Genomic DNA, 27655 nt, shown 5'->3' on the forward strand with positions numbered 1-27655 from the left:
ATTTTGAATTAAATATTATCTTTGAACATAGTCTGCAAAAGTAAGAATTCATTATGAAGTGGTCACTGACCACCTATTCTGAAACAGACAATCCAGTCGATCTGTTTGGTTATCAAGAAACACTGAGATTGAAACATGAAGCTAATTCATACCTTGAAGAGTTTTGTCTGAAGGAAAACACATACATTATTTACCTTTTTTTACCTTTTCACCTCTGAAAAGACATTAAATTCTTGCAAGTTAGAATGCATGAACACACACTTCTGTTTTGAGGGACTTTTAATGTAGCCTTAAGCGTTGTACATAATAAGCAACACTTTGAAGAAATGAACACCGGAAAGATTTCAGGAGTGCAAATCAAGTTTTTGCGTTTCTAAATGAACATTTAGGAGCAAATTACTTTTTAAAATTTATTTGAAGCATTTATGTTTTGACCATAAAGACAGCAAAACTAAAAGTTAGCATGAGACATGCTTGAAGAGCAGTATTAACTAAAATATTAAACATGTTATTTACTCAAAATACCACAGTTTCAAACTATAAATCAATTAGAGCCTTGATTTCATTAATTTTGGTTTGTTTTGCTTCACTTGCTGAAGGCTTTTTGGTAGCAAAAGCTCCTGCTGCAAGTTCCCTCTTCTTGTTCTGAATTTTCAGCATATTTTCTTCCACCGAATCCTTCACAATGAACTGGAAGAAAAAAAGCCCCACTGAAATGAAGGTGGGTTTTTTTGTTTGTTTGTTTTTTATTAAAAGTTTAGATTGAGAAATTTAGGTACTTTGGAAAAAATAAGTGAAAAATCTGAGTACCCTAAAGCACAGCTACATTATTTTGTTATTACTTTGTAAATAAAACACAAGGGGGAGGGGTTATAAAGCAGTTGGAGGAAAAGGTGATGGTTTTTTTTTTTTTTTTTTTTTTTTTTTTTTTATTACACACTTACTGGAAGAGTATCTATATCTCTTCTTTACTACTTATAATATAAGACAGCCTGTCTACAATTTCCCAAGTAGTATTTTTGTGACTGGATATTAATGAGACAGACCAGCTGCTCTTCCGCAGCTAAACAAGCTACCATGACAAAAGCAAAAGCATTCTACATACCTTCAAGAATATAAATTGCAATAGCCAGACTGGGCAACAGCAATACTACCCTCAGCAAAGACATCTAATTTCTAAAATTCTTATTTCATGGGAAACAGGTTACATTTAATACAATCTTATAATCGAAAACCCACACTTCAAAGACATATGTTGTCACAATTCTTTTAAAAATATAGCAAAGCTTTTAGGAAAACAGTTTATTTATTCATAACCAGAAAACCCTTCAAAAAGGTGAACTCTCAACTCACCTTAGTAATAACAACGTTATGCTTCTGACCCAGCCTGTGACACCTGTCAAAACACTGGTCTTCTGCAGCGGGATTCCAAGCCTATCAGTAGCAGCAAGGAACAAGTTAAATAACTTCCCTTCAAAATACATAGTAAGATGCACATGGAATCACAAAGAAGTTATTGTACCAGCGGCTCTTGAACAAATACTGCTTGCTGATTACTCCCAACGTAATGTCTCACTCTGTAACTATTGCGCTATAAAGCAAGCTTTGAGAACCTCTGGTTACATATTCATAACAAGCAGGAACATCAGGTAAAAACTAAGTTTTTCAGGAATCTAGGGGACATCAAAACAATCTCATTAGCATTTTAATTCTGAAGTAAACACTGCATATACTAACTGCCTCAGTACCCTTTTCCTGATAGGAAAATCTAAACCAGCTGAACACAGGCAGCTATTCATCAGTAGACTAAGTCCCCTGCCTGTTAAGAAATCCCATGTATACTTCCATTATTATATGCAATAATCACTAAGTTAGGTAAACGAGAAACTTGCTGAACATAAAATGGTAGTGTAGCTGTTCCTACTTGTGCTTAGGGTATAACACTAAATATAAGGATTTGTGAGATGCCAAGTCTGCACTCTGCATTTTTGCAGCAGGTTTCTTCTGTCTAAAGGTATAGCAGTACTAATTCTCACAGAATAGATATTTAAATCTACCTAAAATGTAATCGTGTTGTTTGTGATAAGCAAGTCTCATGCAATGGGCTCACCTTGCCATGTCACTCGCATACTGGAAGTTATCTAAGAACTCTTCTAAATGACCCCTTTCTATAGAAAGGGGGAAAAAATAGCGCTAGGCTAGCACAAAAAAATCATTGTAGACTCTAAGAACCTCTGATGCCTAAACTCACTTCAGACATCAAGCTGCAAGATAAAAGCCAAACAAGTGCCATTACTGAAACCATAACTGTTAAGTGGGATGCAATACTGGACCTGATGGTCACCAATGCAAGTGAGCTAATCTGTGATGTCAAGACTGGAGGCAGCCTGGGCTGCAGGATCACACACTGGTGGAGTTTGCAGCCCTAAGGGATACGGGTCAGGGGAACAGTAAAGTCAGGACCCTGAATTTTAGGAAAGCAAAATTCCAGCTCTTCCAGGAGTCAGTCAATAGCCCCCCCGGGAAACCACCCTCAGGGACAAGGGAGCAGAACAGAGCTGGCAGATCTTTAAGGACGCCTTCCATAGAGCACAAGAGCTCTCGATCCCCAGGTGTAAGAAATCAGGAAAGGAAGGCAAGGGACCAGCATGGCTGAGTCGAGACCTGCTGGTGAAACTAAAGGGCAAGAAGGAAACGCACAGGCAGTGGATGCAAGGACAGGTATCCTGGGAAGAGTATAGGGGTGCTGCCCGGTTGTGTAGGGATGGGGTCAGGAAGGCCAAGGCACAGCTGGAGCTGAACTTGGCAAGGGACATAACGAGAAAGCTTCTACAGGTACGTCAACCAGAAAAGAAAGGCCAAAGAAAGCGTATCCCCCTGATAAGCAAAACTGGCAAACCGAAAACAATGGATAAGGACAAGGCTGAGGGACACAACAACTTTTTGCCTTAGTCTTCACTGGCCCCCTCTCTCCCCACACCTCTCCAGTGGATGGACCGCAAGGCAGGGACTGGGGAACAAAGTGCCTCCCACTATGAGAGAAGATCAGGTTCATGACCACCTGAAGAACCTGAATGTACAGAAGTCTGTGGGACCTGATGAGATGCATCCCAGAGTCCCGAGGGAATAAGCTGATGTAGTTGCCAAGCCATGGCAGTCAGGTGAAGACCCTGGTGACTGGAAAAGGGGAAACATTGCATCCATTTTTAAAAAGGGTAAAAAGCAGGACCCTGGCAACTAGCAACCTGTCATCCTCACCTCTGTGCCTGGGAAGATCATGAAACAGATCCTCCCAAAAGCTATGCAAAGGCACATGGAGGACGGGGAGCTGATTCAAGACAGCCAGCATGGCTTCACCAAGGGCAAGTCCTGCCTGTCCAGCCTAGTGGCCTTCTATGATGGAGTGACTACATCAGCAGACAAGGGAAGAGCTATGGATGTCGTCTATCTGGACTTCTCTAAGGCCTTTAACACAGTCCCCCACAGTATCTTTCTCTCTGTATTGGAGATATATGGATTTGATGGGTGGAATGTTCAGTGGATGAGGAATTGGTTGGATGATCATATCCAGAGGGTAATGGTCAATGGCTCAGTGTCCAGATTGAGATCAGTGACCTCACAGCCCCTTCCAGTACCTAAAGGGGTCCTACAAGAAAGCTGGAGAGGGACTTTTTACAAGGGCATGTAGTGGTAGGACAAGGAGTAATGGCTTTAAACTGAAAGAGGGCAGAGTTAGATTATATGTAAGGAAGAAATTCTTTCCTGTGCGGGTGGTGATCCCCTGGGGCAGGCTGCCCAGAGAAGCTGTGGCTGCCCCATCCCTGGAGGTGTTCAAGGCCAGGTTGGACGGGGCTTGGAGCAACTGGTGGGACGTGTCCCTGCCCAGGGCAGGGGGTGGCATTGGATGAGCTTTAAGGTCCCTTTCAAACCAAACCATTCTGTGATTCTATTATGTATCTGTCGCTGCAAGATGAACATTCCTGGCAAGCTATGTATGGTAAACTGTTCTAACACTAATCTGACTGTACAAACAAGATGCTGTCTTGAGGAAAGATCTAGCACAAACATGCACAAGCATGTTGCGTTCTATCTTTGCTGTAGTCGAGGAGGACTGAAGTGTACTACTCTCACTCTTCTTCCCTCATCAGCCCAGCAAATGAAAACTGAACTGCAATACCTCCATGTCTTTCTGCAGTATCATATACAAAGGATACTGTATTTTATAGGCAAAACTATGGGGAAACTTGAACCTCAGAAAAACATCTGTATACTTGTGATACGCACAACATTAAAGGTTCGTATTTCTTCCTAGAGGTGAGAATTCTGCAGATTTGATTGTTTTTAAACAAACAAATAATTAAAAAAGAGGGGGGAAGAAAGTAGTCTATGGTTGAATAAATGCTCCTCCCTTGTGGTATAACACCTCTCAGAGAAAGAATGCAGACCTCTAAGCTACCATTCTACAACACATTCACAGAATTTGAGTAGAAAAACTGGTTACTCCATTGGCTCCAGAGGTCTTTCTGCTTCTTAAATCCTATTATTGCTGCTAATTCACTTCAAGGAATGCTAATGCATGACTGAATCTCATTCGGCACTGAACATTCAAAAGTGAGATTATAAAGGATCATGTGGCCCCACTGCCCCTTCATAAAATACAAGCAGTCAACCACTGCCACTTGGGATGGCTACCTGCAGGACGAGAAGTCATTCAATGGTGTATAAGGGATGCAATTATATTTGGCGCTGGTTTGTGATATATAACTATAAACTGTAGATGACTCTGTTAACAATGCTTCTTGCCCCCAGGACGATGTATGTGTTATACCTTATTAACTACCTTTACAGAAAATGAAAATTCTCTTGGACTTTCCACAATCTCTTATTCAGAGAATTGGTTAAAAAAGGAAAAAAGGACAGTTGGACTAGGTGGTGGTGAACTATTCAATGCACCACATACAGAAACAATACTTACGAAGATGTACTGCAGTTCATGAAAAACCTTTTTCCAAGGCAACTTTTCCATACTCTCACTCATATTTAATTCCTTTAGCTTATTAAGTAAATAGCTTTTGTCTTCATGCTGTTGTTATCACTAACCTGATGTCCAAGCTAGTACTTTTTCTTTACTATTGGAGTTACCAAAGGCCCAAGTCCAAAGCTACACTATTATTTTCATTTACTTTGGCTTTGTTTTGAAGTGCACAAACTGTAGAATTTGTCTCAGTTTCCAACTGCCAAAAAACTAGGACGTCAGAGCAGAGAAGTAAATAGTGAGGAAGGGGCAAGTGAATAGAAAAACTTCTATTTTGTACAATGACACAACAACACATGAACCAATTCTGTTAGGAATACCGTTTTGCTATCAATAAATGTAATTTACATTTTTATTCCTTACAAATAATTTTGCATTCCTGAATGCTTTAAAGAAAGGAAAAAAACTTCTTAGATTTAGATATCACCGTCTTTCTCAGTCTCCTACAACCACAAAAAGTAACCTCAGACTAAAGTCTTTATAAATAAATAAATTCACAAAAATAACAGAGAGACTAGAGTAGAGAAGCACTGCATTAACATTCAGAAAAAAATATACTGTTCCTGAAATTCCACTTCATGGCTTTCAAAGTTATTAAACAGAATAAACAGAAAAATCACATTCAAAAGCATCAAAAAGAAAAGAGAAAGAAATAAAGAAGGAACAGCTATCAAATGCTACACTCCACTTTGTTACCAGTACTACTAGCATGCTTTCCATTCACAGTAAATAAATGGACAACACAAAAATACTGTGTTAAAACAAAAACATGACAGGGAAACAAATGAAGAAAAGCCTTATTTGCCCTTTAACAGATACTCATCAGTGTTGATCATTCTCAGAGGGGGCTCTCCTACCTCTTACGAAAACACCAAAAAGGAGCTTCACCTAGATTAAGCCAGATCATTATGAACAACCCATTACTCACAGGATCCATTAAAAACACTCGGGAAGCTGCTGTCAGATTTAATCCAACTCCACCTGCTTTCAGAGACAAAAGCATTACAGTTGGGGATCCTGCTTGGCTGCTTTGGAAACACTGAATTGCTTCTACTCTTTTCTTCTGTGCCATTGACCCATCCAAACGAGTAAAGGCAAACCCTGATTCTCTGAAGAGAAAGTAAAAATGTTCAATTTAACAATCCATAGTCTGTGACAACAGGGAATAAATACATTGAAATCCGGACCTCTACTTTGAAAAGCATATTTAAAATTCTGCATTTAACAGGTGATACATTAAAAATAAGAATGAGATTCATGGCTCTATTCCACTGAACAATGTGTTTAAGTAATCTGTTTCTCTTTTGAAGTTCTAAAAATCAAAAGGATGCCGTATTCTTTGAGAGATCTTTCTAAAACACCATAAAAGCCTGTGTTTATTAAAAATTACGGTAGTTCTACTTACTTCAAGGGATTTTCTATCAGTGACAGGAAAGTTGTGAACTGAGAAACAACCAGACATTTAGCAGTTGGATTATCCCTCCGCAGTTCTATCAAAGCATGCATGAGAGCATTTATCTGAAATCAAATGAAGACTTATGCAGCTTATTCTCACTTGGTTAGATTCCACTCCTACAGGTGCTTTGATAAACTACTTGAACAATTGAGAAACCACTGTTCAGTAATACCTTTTAAACCAACTAATCTTAAATTGTGGGGGCAGGGTTTCTTTTTGTTTCCAAAGGAAACTAAGGGTTGAGCACTTTTAATGGTCACAAACTGGGGAAACGGATTCAGGAACCTGTTTTCCAGACATACTTCCCACTGCCAGGAGTCAACAATTCCCCTACCTCCAGGGCATATGGAAAAAAAGAACAGAGTAGCGGGACTCTGAACAGCACAAGCAAGTGCTCTACTGCAGCTGTACTCAAGAAGTGAGAAAGGCTTCCCTCGGGAATATCCAGGCAAATGAGCTACACAAGACCCATGGCTAGGTATGACAGAGGATAAGGAGGCACCAGAAGCACTCTTGGAAGCAATACGAGAACAAAAGGAGCAAGGAATTGGATCTGAGGCAGAAAAACATTGCCAGTTTTCTCATTTAAGGTTTAGCTATGATGAGGCCAAGAATCACGAGCTAAAGAAAGCAAGCAACTGCACCAGGTTAAAAAAAAAAGAAAAAACAAAAAAACAAACACTTGAAAATATTTTAATTCATTCTAGAGCACTATGTCCTAAATTAGTTCATAGGTCTCCAGAGAGTCATTTTTAGGGAATAAATTTATAACCAACTTTTGAAAGAACAATAACTTCATTACAAATTAAAATTAAAAATTTCATGTTTTGGAAAAGCAATCTCAAAACAAGCACAAGTACAGGCAGTACAGTACAAGTATCAAAGTACAGGCAGGAAGATTTAATTTCTGGCAGTGAATGCACAACGAAGGTGAGGCAAAAAACGAGGTGACAGACCTTCAGAATCAGGTCTGCAAAGTAAAATAAAAACACCTCACTAGTTTATCTGACAAGTGTTATATTGAACATATGATGCCCATTTAGTTTTCCTCTGTAGAACAGAGTATATATTCTTTAGACAAGTTTTAAGAAAGAAGGATTTTAGATTTTTAGTTTCCAAAAGTAAACTAAGAGCTGAATAGTTTCAGTGGTTATAGAATGACTCTATCTTCAGAAATAGAAACAACAGAGAAAGCAACAGCTCTTTTACCAAGTTTTATTCAATTAATACACATCTGTGTACTGCATAATGACCAGCATCAAATTACAACTGGTGCTCCTTCTGTCTTGTTTCCCTGCTGCAAAATTTTTTTGTGATGAGATTTTACTATGCTGGCTAAACATGCTGTGCAGATTTTTAAATAATAATTTTCATTGTGTTATGCATATGTAAAATACGTTCAGCATATTTACGTAAAAGTTCTACACAGCGCTCTACAAAACCGTAACAAAAGCCAAGTAAAACACAATGGAATGTACCTTTGAACTGGATATCCACTGCTGATCAGATTTCTTTCCATTACTGGAGTCTATTTCCTCTTCTAGGGGACATTCCACCAAGTGCTCTACTCGAAGCTCGTTCCTACAGAGAGGGCATTTGGCATTTGGCTACGAAGAAGCCCAAATAACATTATAAGAAACGTATTAGATAAAATTATTTATAGTGACTACTAAAGATTACCTTTACAAAGCACCTTTTACGAAATTACTACATAGGTGTCCATACAAAAAATAGACAAGGAGTACATTCATTCTTGTAACACACTGCTTTGTCATTTCTAACATAACAATCAAAATATTTTATTTGTGAGAACATAAGGCGTCATAAGTGCTACATGTTTTAAAAATGCTCAGCCTTCCTTAAAAGTGGTCTTCTTCCTAAGCATATTTATACTTGAAATAACCAGCTCAAGATTTAAAAGCAAGCAAATATTTGTGCTATGGGGAGAAGACTATTTAAAATACCAGAAAAATAAACTGTCTTTCAAAGACAAGATCTTTCTTAGTTACAAACAAAGAATGACCTTTTACCCTTTTCCTTCAAAGCCTGCACAGAAATAATAGCAGTCTGATGAAATATGCTTTGTCAGGGCCAGACACAGGGTATCTTCTCTTCCCCAACAGACATGAGAAATGAGACATAATTTAACACCAAAAGGTTTTTTTCTCTGAAGCATACTCTAGGTAAGGCAAAGTTTAGAATTTTATACAATAGTCCGTCCATAGGACTACTCACAAAATTTAACAAAAGACTGCGTGCACTATACAAACACACAGCTTTGTGAAGCAAAAACGACAAACATGAAAAACTTTTGGCTAACAGAGCAACGCTTTAAAATTAGCTACCTCGGTTTATACAGCAATCTGGCCACAAAACCAAGGCATCTTTAGACAGGCTGCAAAGCAGACCTCACAAAGCAGATGAATACTGGGGGCTGCTAATCTGGAATGAACCTCCAAGCCAATTAAAGAGGATGGCAGTCATAGTCTGTGTACATGAACTGACTGCAGCAATACAGATATCCTTTCAAGGGACAGAATCTTAACACAAATGCATCTGAAATAACAGTCTCCGAAAAAGGTAGTTACAAATGAACCACCCCTGATTTGGCAGCAGTCCAAAAATCCTCCAATGATGAGGCTAAACAAATGAATTCTAATGTATCTGAAAAGGGTTTGAGCAAAAATAATCCTGACAGTGCTCATAAAGATGATTTTTTTTCCAATAAAAGGCTCACATCTTTCTGCATCCCTTCTCCAATTTACTGTACTGTAATTAAAAGCAACAGAAAACCCAAAATACAGCTAACCATGCTACCACAGATAGGAAAGACTTGCAGTGAATGCATAGGAAAGTGACAAAGTGTCTCACAATCAACAACTAGAAGAAAAAAAAGTGTTTTAATGCGTATCTGGCAAGCTTTTACAAGAATGTAGTTACTACACAAAGACACTAGAATATTGTACGGATTTTATAGCTTTATTGGGACTTCTGCATAGGATCTTTACTTGCACAACTTTGAAGCTAGCCTCAAGGAAAGACTGAAAGGAAGGTGGTGTTAACTCTCAAGCTGTTAACTACTAAGAAGTTTTTCCAATTTCAGTAAATACTTTTAGGTAAACATTAGAAAGATAAAAGGCACTCCAAGTTTGCAATACAATGTAAGGACACACTATTCACTCTGATATTTTGTGTTGGCAGCTTCACATCCCATTCCTCCCTGATGGCTTAAAAGCTCTCATTTGTATTAATAATGGAAACCACAGGCATCTTACCTGGAAGAATCCTGTTTGACCCCAAGCTGTTTTGGGGGAGGAGGTAGATGTTTGTTGGTTTGCTTTGGTTTTAAGGTGGGAAGTAAAGTATTTCCTGAGCTATTTACTAGAAGAGAATTGCATTGTAGCCATTCAGGCACAGGATCTACCCAACTGAGATGCAGCGCTAAGACCCATCATGTGGAATCAGTGAACTTCCTGACCCTGGAATGTAGATATCTGTCAGTGTTTGGCTGGAAGCTGCAAAAACTTCTTGGGAACTGATTTAAATCAGGAATCATTCTGAATGTAAGAAAGGCTTACTCACTCTCTGCTTTATAAACTCACGATAGTTCAACTTCAAAAGAGCACAATCTACACCCACCGCTGTTAAGCAATCTATGGAACAATGTTGGATTGGACAAAGCCCTGCCTCTGCAGATTCCAAGGTCCTTTCTAGGCAAAGCACAGTAAATAACTTGACTGTACAGTCAAGTAATACAGGTTCCATCGCTTTATAACCTGATTTATTTCTCTGCATGCCTAAATATACCTGAAGGTTAAGCAGGGGCACCAACTGCTACAAACACATCAAGAACCTCTGCGCTGGAAAAAGGCCCCTGCAAGTGCTCTTTCCTCAGAGAATAATGTCACATCACTAGTTTCTCTCAAAATGCTCAGAAACTCTTTGACTGGGATATCTGCATCAGAACCTTGCATGTCTGGCAATGAAACAGTCAGCCTACGTGCCACACCAACAACACTTCCTACCTTTCTCTTATTATGTTGACTGATCATGCACAAGCAGGGACTAATTAGTCCCCTGCTGCCTTCTATAAAGAACACCACCTAGATTTAGCCTGGCACTTGCAGCTCTACTGTGGCATAACAATTCCAGAGAGGAAGGGCAGCAGCACTGGACACAGATGGTGAGATGACCACACTATCAGATTGCCCTAGAAGGGAAAGGGCAAACAAGAAGGAAAAGCATAGCTTAGAAGTGCACAAAAAAAACCCCAAACAACTATGTTTTTCAAAAAAGCAAAAGACACTCATCCATAAGATTATTCTGGAGAGAGTCCAGAGAAGGGCCATAAAGATGGCCCTCTAGCAAGGCAGCTATTTCACTGTAGAAGGTTATCAGCTAGAATAGGAAGAGTAGACATGATTTTAGTTCAACAAATTCCAATACACAGCTTTGGTCTCTTTTAAGCACAGCTACATGTATCTGCATAATAACACATACAAGCAGTGAAGAGGCATCCAGCCATAGGAAGGTATAAAATGCTGCACTGGATGCAATCTCTTTTACCCTAGGGACAAAGTAAGGTGAGAAAGAGGGAAAAAGGTCTTTGAAAATACCGACGAATCTTAACACTGTTCAGTTTGACAGCTACTCTCTCCACAGTTTGGTGTCAGGCCAAGAGTTTTTATAATCATAGAGTTACATAATGTTTCGGGTTGAAAGGGACCTTAAAGACCATCTAGTTCCACCCCCCTGCCCTGGGGAGGGACACCTCCCCCCAGCCCAGGTTGCTCCAAGCCTTGTCCAACCTGGCCTTGAACACCTCCAGGCATGGGGCAGCCACAGCTTCTCTGGGCAACCTGCGCCAGGAGCTCACCACACTCACAGCAAAGAATTTCTTCCTCATATCTCATCTAAATCTCCCCCTCCTTCAGTGTCGAACCCTTCCCCCTCGTCCCATGGCTCCCCCCTCCCTGATCCAGAGTCCCTCCCCAGCTCTCCTAGAGCCCCTTTAGGGACTGGAAGGGGCTCTAATGTTTCCCCGGAGCCTTCCTTTCTCCAGGCTGAACCCCCCCAACTCTCCCAGCCTGTCCTCCCAGCAGAGGGGCTCCAGCCCTCCCAGAATCTCCAGGGCCTCCTCTGGCCCTGCTCCAACAGCTCTATGTCCTTCTGCTGTTGGGACCCCCCGAGCTGGAGGCAGCACTGCAGAGGGGTCTCCCCAGAGAGCAGCAGAGGGGCAGAATCCCCTCCCGCGCCCTGCTGGCCAGGCTGCTGGGGACGCAGACCAGGATGTGGGTGGCTAGATGGCCTTCTGGTGATACCAGTTCATTGCGTTTGAACAGCTATTACAATTAACTGTAACCATAGAACAACCAACCTGCTCACTTCTGATGACTTCAAAAATACATGGCTTACAAAACACATGTGCACAGCGTGTTATTACAGGAAGAGTCAGTGATTCCAAGCAAACTGCACATTCTTCATCTGAACCAGAGCTCAGAACCAACTTCATTTTATTCACTAAAGCCTCATGCAGTTCTTCAGTAGTTTTATTATCTGCAAATACAGAAAGGTACCTGAAACCAGAGATTACCACACAGGAAACACTGATCTGGCAGGCATCAACACAGTTCCATTGATCAAAATGCAATTATACACAATGAGGATATAGCCTACAATGTATAAAAACACAAGCTGCCAAATATTGCAGAAAATTCTGACTATTTCAAACGACATTAAGAGCAATCTTGATTTGAAAAGTGGTAATTAGAATCCAAAGAACCTTAACTGCATGCTCAGTGATAAGTACATGTGTGACACAATGCCTAATGGGAACAAGCAATTTTTATATGGCAGCTGTTCAAGTAGTAACAATACTATGGAGATGACACTATTTATAGTTAAGATTGCTTTATTTTTTAAGTAAAGAAAATCAAATCATACTTACTAGTTACTAATTTATTTCTAAATAGTTATTGAAAAATTATCCAATCATTTCTCCATTCTGTATTTTTCAGGAAGATAAGCGACAACCTTCTTAAAAAAGGTTCTGACAATCTCTCATTGGCCTTTCAGTTTCCTGAAAAATCACACCTATACCAACAGCATCTCAAAATAGGATTTTTCAAAATCAAATTCTCAAATTTAGACTATTTCAAACAGACTATACTTTCTTCTGAAATAAATGCGCAAGATTTTTAACACTACACAGCTGTACAGCTCTGGCTTGTCAGAAATAAAATTTCACTCCTTTCAGTCCTCTGTGTTCACGCTTCCTTACAGCTGTAACAAAGTCAACAGTTTCCTATTCTGCTGAAGAGGCAATGGTTCTGCTGACATGGCTACCAATCTACAAGTCATTCCCCAAAGCTCCTCTACATCTTCTCTCCCGAGGCAAAGAAAAAAATTTGCTGTAAAAGCACTTCTGTAAATTATTACAACAGATACACTGCTTTTTAACAAGCATTGTGCATTAAGCCCTCTGCAGTCATTTCTGTATGGGCTGTCAAAGCTTATTAACTCCTGCTTCTAGCCTTCGTAACTACTCATACATCATTGCTTTCATTCATATTTGAGTATGTGCTCAAGTACCCACTTCTCAAATGTATTCAAACATATTATGGTATGAAAAAATAGAAAGGTAACAAAGCTAAAAGTTCAATAATCCAAGCTGAAAAGAGGAAGACTGAAGCTAGAAAGCTTGGTAAAAGCACAGATGTGTTTCTGTTCTTGAATACGAAGTGCAAGTCCTGTTTTTAGAAACACAGGAACTAAAAGCATTCACTCACCAGCCGAAAAACTGGAGGAAGATGTATTTATACAAAGACGACGATGACAACAAAGCTGCCTCAATCTGAGCAGGACACCAAGGACATCAGCATAGTGAGCTAGCACAGTCCCTTCACTGAAAAATCTGAACAAGAGTTTTATCATTGCTGTGAAATGCTACAGCCTGAAGTAACAGATAACAAGTGATCAAGAACAGCGTTAGAATGATGTTCTCATTTTTCACTTTCCTGTTTGAACATATTTTCTCAAATCCTCTTCTGAAAGAAGGTACAAAATGCTACCAGTAGCGTGTTCTACTAGAAGAAACGCTGACACGTGGTGACAAAAATTTTAAGGCCATTCTCTACATATCTGGTATTCCTTTCTGTTTCTCGCAAGACGGAACTTCTAGTATATAGTTCTGCGATAGTCTCTACTTTGCTCTTCAGAACTGAACAGACGCTATGCTAGTTTGCAATTATTAGCTTATGGCATACAAACTGACACACTTGGCTACTAGAGCTAACAATCACAACACAAAAGTTTGTGATATCAAATGTCAACCTTCAGGATTAAGAAAAACTTCTACTTACCTGCTAATAGCAGCTTTGCCCTCCTTCTTCACAAACTGATAGATTTGTCTCTCTTCCTCTGTAAACGTAACATACTGAATAAATACTTTACGCTCTGGTAACTCCAAAATGGGTTTTCCTTTAACTTTACTTGTTTTAGTTCTTCTAAGGGTAATAATCCTAATCAGAGACTGTAAACGCCTAAAAATACATATATAGACAACATATTACCCAGCTGAGGTTGATTTGTTGTTTGCTTTTTTCCTTCATTTTACTGCATAAATACATGTTCTGTACAAAATCCAAGCGCAGTAGTACAATATAATTCATCAATCTGAAATATTAAATAATTTGAATCATTTAATGTTTATTAATTTGAACTACAAAATTGAAATAAGAACCGATGACACAATTTCAGTTTTAAACATGAAACACTAATTTGTCACGTTGCCCAAGCACTGCCAGTCATACTCATTCACAAACTCTTTGGGAACACTTCATACCCAAGTCCTCCTGGAGATCCCATTGTGACTGGACGTTGAATTGTTCTGTGCCACCACTCTCGATCAGTAAAAGGTTTCAGTTTTAAGAAGGAAATAAGAGACCACAAATCCTTTACAGAATTCTGAATAGGAGTGCCTAAACAGAAAAATAAACAAAAGACAGATTGTAAAACCTCAAAGAAACTAAAAAATACAAACGTTTAGTCAAAATGAAAATTCTATGCTTTCTCCAAACTATGCATCATGGACATGGTCTCTTATACCTAGGTTGACATGTCATTAAGGGTAATACATACTATTTTAAAAAATTAAAAATTAAAAATAAAAAATTAAAATATTACAAACCACGTAAACATGCAAGAGTGAGAAAACTGCAGCTCCCAGTCCCAGAAAAACTTGGATGCTAATCTTTTTCCATTTCAGCTTCACCAGCAATGGTTACATCATGATCTTCTTTAAATTACATTTAACGATCATATGCCTGAATGGTCCCTGGCAGTTTTTAGGATGACTATTACATTCCAAAAAGCCACTGAAGTTCAGATAAGTACATAAGAGGGTGAGCTCCTAACCAGACATAACTTGTAGGTCATAAATAGGTCTCTTTTTACTTGCACTTCCATCAAACCTGTGTATCAAAAGCTATTTTAAAAATTTGTGTCTACAAACTGAATAGAAACAAAAACTAAAACAACCCAACCAAGCCACAAAACCAAGCAAACAAAATCAAAAGCAACTAAATGAAGACACACCTAAGTCACTGCTCAAAGACAAGTTTAAAAACATTTCAAATGAATCTGACAGACAGACATTAACCATCTCCCAGAAAAAGCCAAAGTGGAAACACCAAGTTGTACTAAGATGATCTGCATTGCATTTCCTCTGCTATTAAATATTTTACCTGTAAGTACCCATCTTCTGTGTCCCTCCAGATTTAAGGCAGCTTTAGTTTGCTGAGCATTTGGATTTCGTATCGTGTGCCCCTCATCCAACACAATTCTCAGCCACTTGACTTTGTGTAAAGGGCTGTCGCCTCTGATCTGAAACACAGTAATTTTTTTTATTTTGATTCAAATTAAAATACATTTTTTCAATTTGGACTAAACAGGCTATTAATTTAACAATCCTGGAAAATATTACCAGTCTTCTCATACTTGAATATGAAGAATGAGCTACAGCAAAAATAAGCTAAGCCTGAAAAAAAAAAAGGCTTCAAAGACACAGAGATATGGAAAATGGATCAGAGAGCAAATTAAAAGTTTATATTATATTTAAAGATGTAATCCTCAGGCTTTTAAAATGGCTGGAATTTCTATGAAAACATCACTCTACAGATACATCTCATGCAATGAACTACCTGGTCGCAGCCCATGAGCAACAAGAACTATGAAATGATGTTTTTATATGCTCCGTATTCTTTGAATTTGGTAAGGGAAGGCAGAAATGGGACACTCGTGCCACTGAGATTTGGGGAGATTTACATACTTACCATCCTTTTCTATCCTTAAAAAGTCTCTTCCTTAAGCTGTCATAACTGCAGTCAAACAATTTTCCTCTACAGGAGCAATCAATAAAAAACTCCCTTTGCTACCACAGCGAACCCATGTATGTAAAGCAAAACTACAGCTATGACCTTCTAACTGCCTACCAGAATAGCACTTGAATATACTGCCATCATTAGCGCAAACACTGGGAGTTTTGAACAGTAAGGGATCTTCAAAGAAGACTTTTTCCTCATTTACTTACTCCATAATCAGTAGCTAAGATGTTGTATGTTGTCAATACAATGTCTTGTTCCGAAAGAACTGATGGGTCCTTGCTCCGGTCAGAACCATAATAAACGTAAATACTTACATGAAAATCTTGGCGGATATGTTGTTCAAACTGGTCCTGAAAGAAAAGTGGCCAGAAGTCATCCAAAAGATACTGTGTGACTCTATGACTGTTAGAATACAATTCTTCTAAGTTGCCTTAACTAAAAACCACTTCCTCTGGCTCTGTGACTTCCGACATCCACTTATATAACAAAAACAATTTGAATTTGGGTCTCTTTTTACCTTCCCACTCAGGTGAGAAGAGGGACCAGAAGTAGTCACCTCAGTCATTAGTGACACTGTATCACATTCTGATAACTCTAGTTCTACTTCTTGCACAGTATAAATTCACATCCTCATGGTATACGCACTTCAAAATCCACTGTTCCTCCCAAACTGTAGTGGAAGAGCTTTTATGTTCTTTTTCACTTTTTACCTTCGTCTTCTCTGTTTCTCCTTTCACTGTTCCTTTACAGCTTCTTCCCCTTACTGGTTTAACCATATAAGTTACAACATAAATGACAGCACAATTACCAAAGTATTCATTTTACAACCAGTGTTTATACTCCCTATGTTTGTTCTGTGAAGCACTCAGTATACGGTAATCTCGACAGCCAATAAAAATCAACAATTTGATTTTTGAAGCACCAGACTCACCAGTTTTCTTTTTTTTTGGTTTCCAATTGACAAAAACAGTACTTCCCCCCACCCCTACCCCCCCCCCAATATTTGATGTTTCCCAATTATATGATTTTAATGTTTTACCTACAGTCTAAGAGTAAATTGTTTCCTGTGGTTCTAACCACAGACAGCAAAAACTTCCAAATAAAACCTAGCTTGAAAATTAGATATCCCCTTAATATTTGTATTCAAAGTGTCACGAAAGCAAAAAAACGTGGCCAATGCAGAGACAGAGCTGGAAGGGCCCTTCAGCCTGCTCACCCTAGCAGACCTACTCCCACTAATCACCAACATGATCGTCAAATTACTGAATACCTCTAGTAAATGAAATGTCACATGCATTATCAATAAAGTACAATAACATTTTATTATGAGCATGCCAGAAAGAGGACCTGTCTCCTCCACCTTCCTCATCTGGTTTAAAGAATTAAATCACACAAGTTCCAGAAATGCCAAAGTGAATCTGCCTAGTCAAAAGCAGGGAATGGAAAGCGAGCTCACTTTCTGATAGCAGTGAGCTCACTACTCATGGAACTGCACTCCCATTCCAATACTACTCCAGTTTTTAGAATTTCTATCAAATAAGCCTCCCTCGTGAAAGCAGCTATTTCATAAAAAAGAAAAACCATGGCCTTTTACTAGCATGAGAGACTACAGAGAGTACTATTTCTACAGCATCATAATGAATAGACATCACATTTATGCATTAACAGCTTAGCACTTACAATCCAGTTGCTTAGGACAGACAGTGGACATACAATCAGTGTTGCTCTGGGGCCAACATCAGAGTAGTACTTCTCAGCTGATTGAACGCTAGCGGTACCTGAGAAAACAGAAGCCATGTTTAGTGGCATAACGGTGCACTTCAAAGCAAAGCAGAAGTTCAAGAATCTTATGGTTCCCTGAAGTCCTTTCTAAATTTCTTCACCTGAACAGCACCAAAGCCATTTACAAAGACATTTAAGTAATTTATTGAGTCAAATACGTATAATACTTCAGCTTCAAAAAACTCAGAAATTAATATTATCTGTTTATCCCCTCATTACCTTTTCTCTTTGTTTGTCTTTTTAAACAAGTAGATGAAGGCTGAAGAGCAGATGCAAAGCCTCTATCGTCTTGGATAACACAGGGAGTTGCTGTGAAAGGCCAGACAAACATAAATGTTTCACACCATGCAGAACATACGCATGCATTTATTTTTATGACACATTTCATAAAAGTCAGACCTGTTAACCAAATTACTTGTCTCCAATACAATAATGTAGAATATCTCAAGTTGGAAGGAACCCATACGGATCATTGAGTCCAACTCCCTGCTCCTTGCAGGGCTACCTAGAACTAAATCATATGGCTAAGAGCATGACGCAGATGCTCCTTGAACTCCAACAGGCATATGTGCAGAAATATACTATCTTATACATCTATTTCAGCTTAGGAATCCTCGGAGGAATGCAGTTTACCAGTCATTGAAAAAAAAAAAAAGTTTAGCACAGGTTTCACTTTAAGTACTTTAAACTTAACTGCTTACTCCAGAGTACCTGTACCCCTTTTCTTCCATGCAAGATACTTAGTTCAACAAATGACACGTTCTTGCCTCTTCATGATCACATTTCAGGTATTTACCACAAAAGATGGATTTAATTTTTTTAATTTGTTTTTACAACCCTAGTGCGCTGACAAGTCTATGTCAAATTCTAAAAATCTTAGCAATTCTGTTTTTCACCAACTGCCTGACCCTGCTCATTGCTTCCTACACCACCACTCATTCAGCTAAGGCAACTTAGGACTAAAACATTGCTTTCCCATTCAGCAGTTACTAAAATTTTCTGCTTAAAGTTTTGGTTGAATAAAAAAACCTCAAAATAACCCAAGTAGTTTAGTTAATTCATTTTCCAGTTAATTATAAATCTTTTTCAGTTTGGTTTCAGAAAGGAAGACACCAGGTGTCGCAGTAACCAATTAAAAAAAAATTCCTAGCAACTTACTTTCTGTTTGCTGCAGCAACCCTTCTTCAGACTCTCCCAAGTCACTGCTTCCTGAATATCTCGGTTTCTTGGCTTTATCTCTAAGATATCATCATTAAGAAAGAAAAAAACCAAAACCCAACTCTACTACTGCTTGAATTCACACATCAAGTCTCAAGAGAATAAAGCAAATTAACTTGACATGCAAGTAAGATACCACTGTGATTTGAAAGTTTTCTCTTTAGAAGGGTTAGAAAAAGGGACAGCAAAGAACACAAAGCAGAACACAAAGCTGCAGGGTGAATGATGCTCATAAAACTTGGTATAGATTATTACTTAGGTTCACACCAATTATAGGAAGAGGCTAGTGTGGTGGGAAAGTTCAAACACACTAGTGAACTTCGCAACTTCATCATCTCAAAGCTGTCCCTCTGTCAGAAGCATGACTGCAAAGTATTTCTCAACCCCTTAGAAACCCAACTGATACTAGTAGAAAGATTACTTCAGAGCCAGTTTTTTTTAGATGCCACAAACTGACATTATTAGACCCCTTTACTATTGAAGGAGACATCCAAGCATGCAGTCGCGCAAGCCATGTAGAATGAGTTAATGCTTTTTTAATTTATTCCAAAATACAACACAGATACAGAACACATGATAAATGTACGCAGAAGTATAGCAGACTGAAAGGCGAAGAAGGAGCAGGAACAGAAAGAGTTTTAGGCTAAGGTTAACCATAACCAAGTACCACTTTATTTTCACTCAAAATCTATGTAGCCAACATAACAAAAAAGATTATTCCAGCTACCTACCTTTTTGGAAGACAACTTGCGTATTTCAACGGAGTAGTTTCAAACTTTTTTATGTTAGAAACACCAGGAACCATCACATTGCTAGAGTCTTCATTAAAGAAGAAATTAGTATTTATGAAAAATACACATAGTCTTCAGCTTGGTTATCAAACCAACTTTAGCATAACTTGATCAAGAACAAGTACAAACTTCCTATAAAACAACCTCAGTTCTGCATGGGACGAGTATTACTGATAACTGTGATCACAAATGAAAAATAAAAATACTCTTAAAACAATGCCAAATATTTACAAAGTCATAAAACATGTACTGAGTTTCCAGGTGATCAAAAACCAACTGCCAAAAAAAGAGGAAAAACCAAATGTCAGCATTGTACTGTTAAAAGTAAGGGTAAAGTTCTATTAAGAAGTTTTAAATAATGCTAAACGGTAAAGGTTTCTTATGGGCCAAACCTTACTAATTAATGATTTCTACATTGGCCAAACCTAAGTGAATAACAGAAATATTAATAGAAAAAAATGTGGCAACACCACAGATGTGCATGGGCAGGGGTTGGGGGGATAACGGGGGGGTGTGTGTTTTGTTTAGTTGTTTGGGTTTTTTTGTTTAGGGGTTTGGTTTGTTTTGTTTTTTTAAGGTCTTATATCAGGTAGTGAGCAAAATATCACTTCAGCTCTCTGCCAATAACAGCTTAATCAGAAGCAAATGCAAAAAAAAAAAAAACACGCATTAGTACAGAGTTTATATCAAAACTGAAATCAAAAGTGCCTGCAGAAAGTTTTGCTATAACTCAGATAAAAAAATTCATGCTTGAATTCCAGACTCAAACTCCAGTAAAGATTATTTTTTTAAATACAAAAAAAGAGTTTAAAACAATCCTGAAGATGGCAAAACTTGCAAAGACTCAAGAAATCTGTATCGATTTAATGTACAATAGAATGAGAAATGGTGCTGGAGAAGTAAAGGTTTGATAAGACATTACCATCACTTTTTCAGATTAAATGATAACAGAAACAGGCTCTCCCCTGAGTGCTGTAAATAGTATCTTGTTAAAATGCTTGATACTCTGGGGGGAAAAAAAAAAAAATCCTGGATGCTGCTAGGCATTTCAGCTTTGGTAAAGGTTCTGATTTTCTGGTGACACTTATACTGACCGCCATGAAAGTCTGCATTTTCTCCCCTCCAGAGTACTGATAAAAAAAACTTTCACCAGAGACAGTTCATAATAATGTGTTCTCTCTATCTGTCCCTTTCACTTCTCTTCTGCTATCAGTTAGACCAGACATATGAGAATTCCTTGCATGGGAGGACAGAAAGGGACAGTTACTGCAAAACTTTAACCCCATACATTTCTTCGGTCATTTTCAAGAGCATGATGAGTTACAAAACATACTAACAGTAAGTATATTTTTTCATAGAGTCACAGAATGGTTTAGGTTGGAAGAGACCTTGACGACCATACAGTGCCACCTCCTGCCCTGGGCAGGGACACCTCCCACCAGCCCAGGTTGCTCCAAGCCCCGTCCAACCTGGCCTTGAACACCTCCAGGGATGGGGCAGCCACAGCTTCTCAGGGCAATTTGTTCCAGTGTCTCTCACATACATCTACAAATTCTCCTGATACAACTTGAAAACTACAGGCATGATAAAAGTCCTTCTACATACTTGTCACTTGCTCGTTACTTACAAATATTTTTTAAAAAAAGTGACTTAAAACAGAAGCTAATTACAATTTAACTACTAATGTTCACTGTTTAAACAAACAAGATTCTAACCGATGCATAAGTGCTCCTGTTTTATCCAAAAGGAAGAAAAAAGGAAAGCAAAAGGGATCCAGAATCCATTTCCTGGATGTGATAACTTTCCTGATCGAGTGCAACTTTCTCACAAGGCACTTGATCTTCTCATATATGTCAACTGAAACTTCTTTAATGGAATGTTTTAAATACTTCTGAGATATGTAGCTTGTAAAGAGTTTGTGAAGACTAGCAGTGACCACAGACTAAGAGTACTCCAGGTAAAAACATTAATTATCATGCAAATATTACTGGACTTTTTATAATTTGCTGTCACCTTCACATAGTCTGCGTCCAACGCTGTTCATGCTGTTAGTACCAGACTCCTATTGAGGAATGGAAACTTTTATTCTTTAATGTAGCAACTGGAAAAAATGCCAATAACATTATTGTACTAATCTGACCAGGGATTAGTTACTGTTCTGAAACATGAAAGACTTGCTCAATGGTAAGTCAGTCAGTCACTGAAAAAGCTATACTTTTTTTTTTTCCTAGTAGCCACATAAAGAGTTCAATGAAACTGTAGACAGGCAGAGAGAAACTCAGTCTATGTAGCTGCCCTAGAGAGAAAACACACTAATAACATTTCCCAGTTAACATTCTGAGGTCAACCACAAAGAATTATTTTGTTAAATTTAGACAAGTATGGTAAAATGAAACAAATACCCCACCCTTAATACTGCCAGGGAATATTCCATAATAAATCACCTAATCCTAGCATTTAATTTATTTCATTGTCTTGAAAACTGTATCATAACAAAAGCAAAAAGCACTTGAACTACACTACCTAAGAAGAGTTTGCACATTACTGTTAGTTCACTAACTGTAGTTTCCCCTCATCTCTTCAAGTATTTGGCAAAAATAGAAACCAAGATTTATTTATTTATTTACGTACTTTATAGAAAGACTCTCTGCTTGCTATTGTGGCTGTTTCAGGCATTTCCTCCAAACCACATGGGAACTATGCGTGCACACCCCAAGGAAAAAAAAAAAAAAAAAACACCCACACTTCTATTTCTGCAGTCACAACTTGCCTACAGGGGAAATCTACAAGAAACTTAAGAATTTATAAAACTTAACAGTGAAAATGTTTATGCCTTCATGAAGTCTTCCTTGGAACATACTTAAGCATACACTCCTAAGATAACACAGTCTACAGCTCAATTATATGCTCTGAAATAACACAGTCCACCCACCTTCAACTAATCTACCCTATTCTTCCTCTTACTTGATGTGCTCAAGTAACTTTTTCTACAAATTGTATACAAAGTTCACCACACAGAAAGTTACTTGGCACATAAGTTTTTCATTAACTGCTATATTAACTCTGATAAACAATATTTTTCTTTTATCTCACCTCATAACACTTGTCACTTGTGATCTTTTCAACAGGAAGAGGCTTGCCATCTTGAAAATTTGTGAGAATCAATGCAATAGTAGTAAGTGTTTTACCCTGCATAACAGAAAAGAACATCATATTTTCCACAGATTAAAACAGACCAAATGACCAATCAAACAAGAAAGATGCACGTGTTCTGCATTAAAAAAAAAAAATATATATCAAGCTTGTTAAGTATTATTACCAGTCCCATGTCATCAGCCAGTATTCCTCCAAGAACATTTTTGGGTCGCTGCTTTTCTGCAAAATTTGTGAGTACATTGTAATAGAAGTCACTTCTCTCTTCCCAAAATGGTGGCAAATCATCACTGTTCTCACGTGAAACCATCCAAGCTAAGGCCTGCTTCTGATGGGGAAGCAAGAGTGTGCCAACAGCCTGCAAATTAGAGAGATACATTATACACTATTCACATATCAAATATGACATTCCATTTTCGGAAGAAACATTTTTTTTATTAAGTCCTTTATATCTACTAAATTTGTTTCTGATTCAAGCATCTCCTGTCTCCAGAAAACAAAGATAAATGTAGATGTTTGAGTATTTATATTATTATAGAAAACAATTTCTAGCTTACGAAATACCTCTGCTCCTTCCATTTCACAACTTTTATCGTCTTCCTTCAGATCCTCAAACAATTTGTCAAATTCACTTTTAAGCTGCATAAATGAACACAAAAATGGCAATTAAAATTATTGCAATTATAACCTCTATAAATAACCAATTACTCTTTTAAATTACAATTACCTGTCATATGGTCATCAGTGTATATAGGTCTACCACTTTAGACCTGATATGCTGGACAAACACATGCCAATACAAGCAAGAGCTTGAGAAGGGATGGATAAATACATTTGCATCCTTGTATAACACTCACTAAAGTAATTACTTCATTCTAATTTGAAAGAGCAAACAAAAAGCAAAACCCAAAACAAACCACCACCCAACCCTTCACCTATCACCCTGGGCCAAATCTGAAGATAAAGTCTGGAAGTCTGATTATATTTTCATTTGAGAACAACAACAGACTTCCTTTTCACAAGCACTGTTTCATTAATGACAAAGTTAAAGGTCCCCACTGTTAAAATTCCAACTTCTAGGCGCTTTAAGTATGAAATGCAAACCTGTTCAGTTGTCAACTGCACAGCAGCATGAATCGGAGCGCTGTAACTTGGACCAGCTCTCCCAGAAATCCACTTTGATCCAAAACCACATTCTGAACCTACTTGCCATTAAAAAGATAGTATTTGAAACACAACATTATAATGACTTCCCAATCTCAACCTTCACTGGCACATGAGTAACCACGCTGATCAGATTGCGGGCTATAAGACAACATCTTTCACTATATGTCTTTTAGCCCAAATTTATCCTCTACTTTCAACGAGCCACAAAGGCTTTCCACAAAGCTTTGTAAGACTCACAGGCAATGAACTATGGGTTGGGATCTTTTGAGATGGCAACTGTGTTTCTTAGAAATTGTTGTGTAACATGAAATTCAACTTGATAACAGTATGATGACTAAAACCACAAAACGTTTACTTCAAACTCTTTTTACATTAACTATGTGCAACAGAACCTATATGATAGAAAATGAAATCCTGCTACATGTATATCCCTCACCAAGTGTTTATTTCTGCGTGCATCTGTGCTCCTGACTACCGCTGCTTCCACAAAGCCTAGTTCCAGGAGCACAGGTGCTTTTTGTGCAAGGCTGGATCTGCAAAGCATCAGGTCTGCTAGGCTTATTTGTTCAGACATCTCATCTCTATTTGCTCACACCTCATTAATAAGATTCACATCCTAGCACTCTGCTAAAAAGCAGCACTATCCCTGAAACCCTCAACCTATGAAAGGGTCTAACCCATTTCTTAAAACAATCTTTTTCTCGAATGCAGAGAAATGCAGGGATCATTATGGATTTTTAAGGAACTTACGGAATCAAGTATATTTCTGAGATTGCTCAAATGCATCTCCAATTGCTGGCAGGTACCATGAAAGGCAGGACACAAAAGTATACTTCCTATGAAGTTTAAAATTAATAGCCAAGGACTCTGCATTATTCCCTAAGTAAGTTAAAATATAAATTTTGTGAATGACAAGACTAGGACAAGGATTAAGCCCTTAAGAATTTCTTCCAACCAGTGGCAAGTTCAATCTGAGTATTTTAACAAGGAAAAAAACCCAAAACTTCAAGGCTTACCTTTCAGAGGAGGAGCCAATTTAAATCCGTGCCTTTTTAGCTGATCTAGCACTGCTTCTTTGTTCTCTTCCCTTCCCCAAAAGCTCATTTGAACAGGCATGGTAAAGGCATTTTTTGCTCCATAAGGGACAACCCTGATAAAAAAGCAGGAAAAAACCCCACAGCGGTAATCTTGTAACTGTTCAAATTTTTAGAATAACCCTTGGTATTTCTTCAGCAAGAGGTACTCTAAAGTGTTTATTTTCATCAAAACACGGAACATTCCAGATAAGTGCTAGTACTCACACAGCACAAACCTTTTAGACAAACCATCACGTGCAGTTAATTTAAGAGTCTTTAAGGAATTTGCTCTCACTAGTGTCTCTACATTTATCATAAGTGAGAAAGAATGAACTGTATGCAAGGAGCTCAACAGAAGAATAAAGAGTCTGAAAACATGCAGCTTTAATCTTATTACCAAGAGCTGCCACTTCTGTCAAAAGAGAACGATTACAAGTAGTTTTCAGAATTTGCTAGTGTAGCAATAAAAAAAAAAAATCCATTATTTATATTCACAGAACCAAAAGAATAATCTTCTCACTTACCCTTCAATTAATGCCAGTTTGTTGTCCAAAATGCCTGCCAATGCTGCTGCTAATTCTTTTTTTATATGGCCTACCTGGTCTCCGTTCACATTATTTACTTTCACTGCATTTTTATCATAAGGATTATTGGGCTCCCTCTGAAGTGCAACCATTTCATTGTTATTAACCTAACACAGCAAACAAACACATTCATTTATTTGCAAATTATTTGCAGAAGTATCTAATATACATTTACCTAAATACCGTGAAGCTCAATTTAGTATAGCATTCTGTTCAGTCTAATAACATACTACTTATTGAAAACACCAAAAGCATTACAGAAGAGCTACCTGATAAATGTCAGCAATTTCAAAAGCATTCCTAAGAGCAAGAGTTACCTTCAACCATTAGCATATTTTGCAAGGGAATAAACATCCCTTCTTGTCCGTGCAAACATTTCAAAGACCTATTTAATTTCTTGTTTTCTATCACTTTTATTTCCTTTATGCGGGTGAGCAGAGCTACCAAGTACCTAAACCAGATTTGAAAGCTTGCTACCTTAACTAGATTTTGTATTAAAAGTTTTAGATTACGGACTTCCCACAAAGAATGCCGAATACAGCAAGTTAGGAAAAAAAAAATCTATTAAAATTATACTTGGTCAAAAGTTCTAGGAATTTTTGAAATGTAATTAAACGTATTTTTTCCAAAGCTAACAAAAACTTTTTCTTCTGCTTTGTAATCACTCATGCACTTACAATCCCCGTGTAATACCGTAATCCAACAACACTTCCTCTCAAAGTCCCATATAAGACAGCTGAGTCTGTATCCTCCTCTGTTCCAGAAGTGTCACCTACAGAGAGGAAGTCTTCTAATCCAAGACTGGAGTAAAAGTCAGAAGATAAAAAACGGGAATACTTTCTCACTCCTCTGCAGATGTTATGTTGAGACCATCCTCTTGCAGAATCTCTGCAGAAAGACAAAGTGTGCGATATGGGACAATGACTTCAAAATTAATAATAGAATTATCATTTCCTTGTAATGTGTTTTACCCCTTTACATAAGGCTACCTATAAACCCCAGTTTTACAACTTTATTCAGACGTTTACCTGGAAACTTTAAAAAAAAAAAAGTTTCATATTAGGACAAAACTTTGTCTGTCATTTTTTAATCCCCAATAAATTAGTTTAAGCCAATTACAATAAAGAGCTGACAACCTAACTGACTGAACTATGGTATTTGCGCATTCTACCCTACCTTCCCTCACAGGATTGTCAACAACATTAAGAATTCTCCAGATTTAGTTACATCTCTAATTATACCTGGCACAGCAAAATTTCCATGTACTTTCCTAACACTGATTTTTCTCATCTAAGACAAAAACCCATTTGTAACTAAACAACACTGTTTAACTTCATGCCTGTATCCACAAAAATTGTCACACCTTGACATCTACTATTGCTACTCTATAATGGGCTTTAGAGATAATCAGCTACTCCACCCTGACCCGGGTAATTACACCACGTGTCTGGGCCAGCCCGGTTCCCGTTAGGCAGGGACGCAGCAGTAACCGGCGCTGTGGCACGCCAGGAGATGGGACCAGCTCTGGCAGCACGTTTAATGCACAGTGCAGAGAAGACTGACATACTAACAGTTGTTTTAATCAAGTAATACAGAATAAAATCTCAATATGAGTTTCAACAGATACATAATAATCAGGACCTTCGGTAGAGCCCAGAACTATCCCACTGTGGTGCTGGATTAAATTAAGAGTATTGCCAATTAAAGTAATTAGGTTCCATACACTAATTATTCAGAGGTTGGCATAATAAACTTTGGTTTCTTTTGCAAATGATATCTAAAGCTACAGCATAATCGGCACCCCGTTTTCTGACAGAACGAACGCGGCCTGACAGGCTTTGCTGCGAGCTCCCAGCGGCCGGGCCAGCGGGAGCTGACCGGCCGCCATTTTGCCGCTGCCCTGCTGAGAGGAGCCCTGCCCGAACGCCCCAGCCGTGCGATCGGCCTTGGCACCCAGCGCCGGCAGCGACGGGAACCGGGAGGCGGAGGTGCCAAGTTTCTAGGTCGCTC

The 27655-nt window shown here is 38.3% G+C and overlaps 1 protein-coding gene across 1 annotated transcript; it reads right to left on the reverse strand.

Annotated features, from left to right (window-relative positions):
* Nucleotides 1-537: 537 nt before the first annotated feature.
* On the reverse strand, nucleotides 538-27533 carry HLTF (helicase-like transcription factor). Its single transcript, XM_009884463.1, has 23 exons — nucleotides 27433-27533; nucleotides 26323-26533; nucleotides 25586-25752; nucleotides 25002-25135; nucleotides 23923-24020; nucleotides 23383-23457; nucleotides 22985-23176; nucleotides 22759-22854; nucleotides 21679-21727; nucleotides 19606-19693; nucleotides 18815-18894; nucleotides 17555-17652; nucleotides 16081-16224; nucleotides 15236-15374; nucleotides 14335-14470; nucleotides 13853-14032; nucleotides 13280-13404; nucleotides 11869-12047; nucleotides 7970-8098; nucleotides 6441-6553; nucleotides 5964-6144; nucleotides 1354-1434; nucleotides 538-690 (listed from the first exon to the last, which is right to left on the reverse strand). The coding sequence occupies exons 1-23, from the start codon at nucleotides 27531-27533 to the stop codon at nucleotides 538-540; spliced, it is 2949 nt and encodes a 982-aa protein (XP_009882765.1).
* Nucleotides 27534-27655: the final 122 nt, after the last annotated feature.

Source organism: Charadrius vociferus, unplaced genomic scaffold, assembly GCF_000708025.1.
Source record: "Charadrius vociferus isolate BGI_N301 unplaced genomic scaffold, ASM70802v2 scaffold104, whole genome shotgun sequence".
Lineage (NCBI taxonomy): Eukaryota > Metazoa > Chordata > Aves > Charadriiformes > Charadriidae > Charadrius > Charadrius vociferus.

Coding starts and splice junctions, on each gene's coding strand:
- HLTF (XM_009884463.1), bottom strand. CDS start 27,533: ATGGCGGCCGGTCAGCTCCCGCTGGCCCGGCCGCTGGGAGCTCGCAGC. Junction 26,534..27,432: donor AACGGGGTGCCGATTATGCT/GTAGCTTTAGAT, acceptor GTCTTTCTGCAG/AGATTCTGCAAGAGGATGGT. Junction 18,895..19,605: donor GCAAGTTGTCTTCCAAAAAG/GTAGGTAGCTGG, acceptor ATGATATCTTAG/AGATAAAGCCAAGAAACCGA.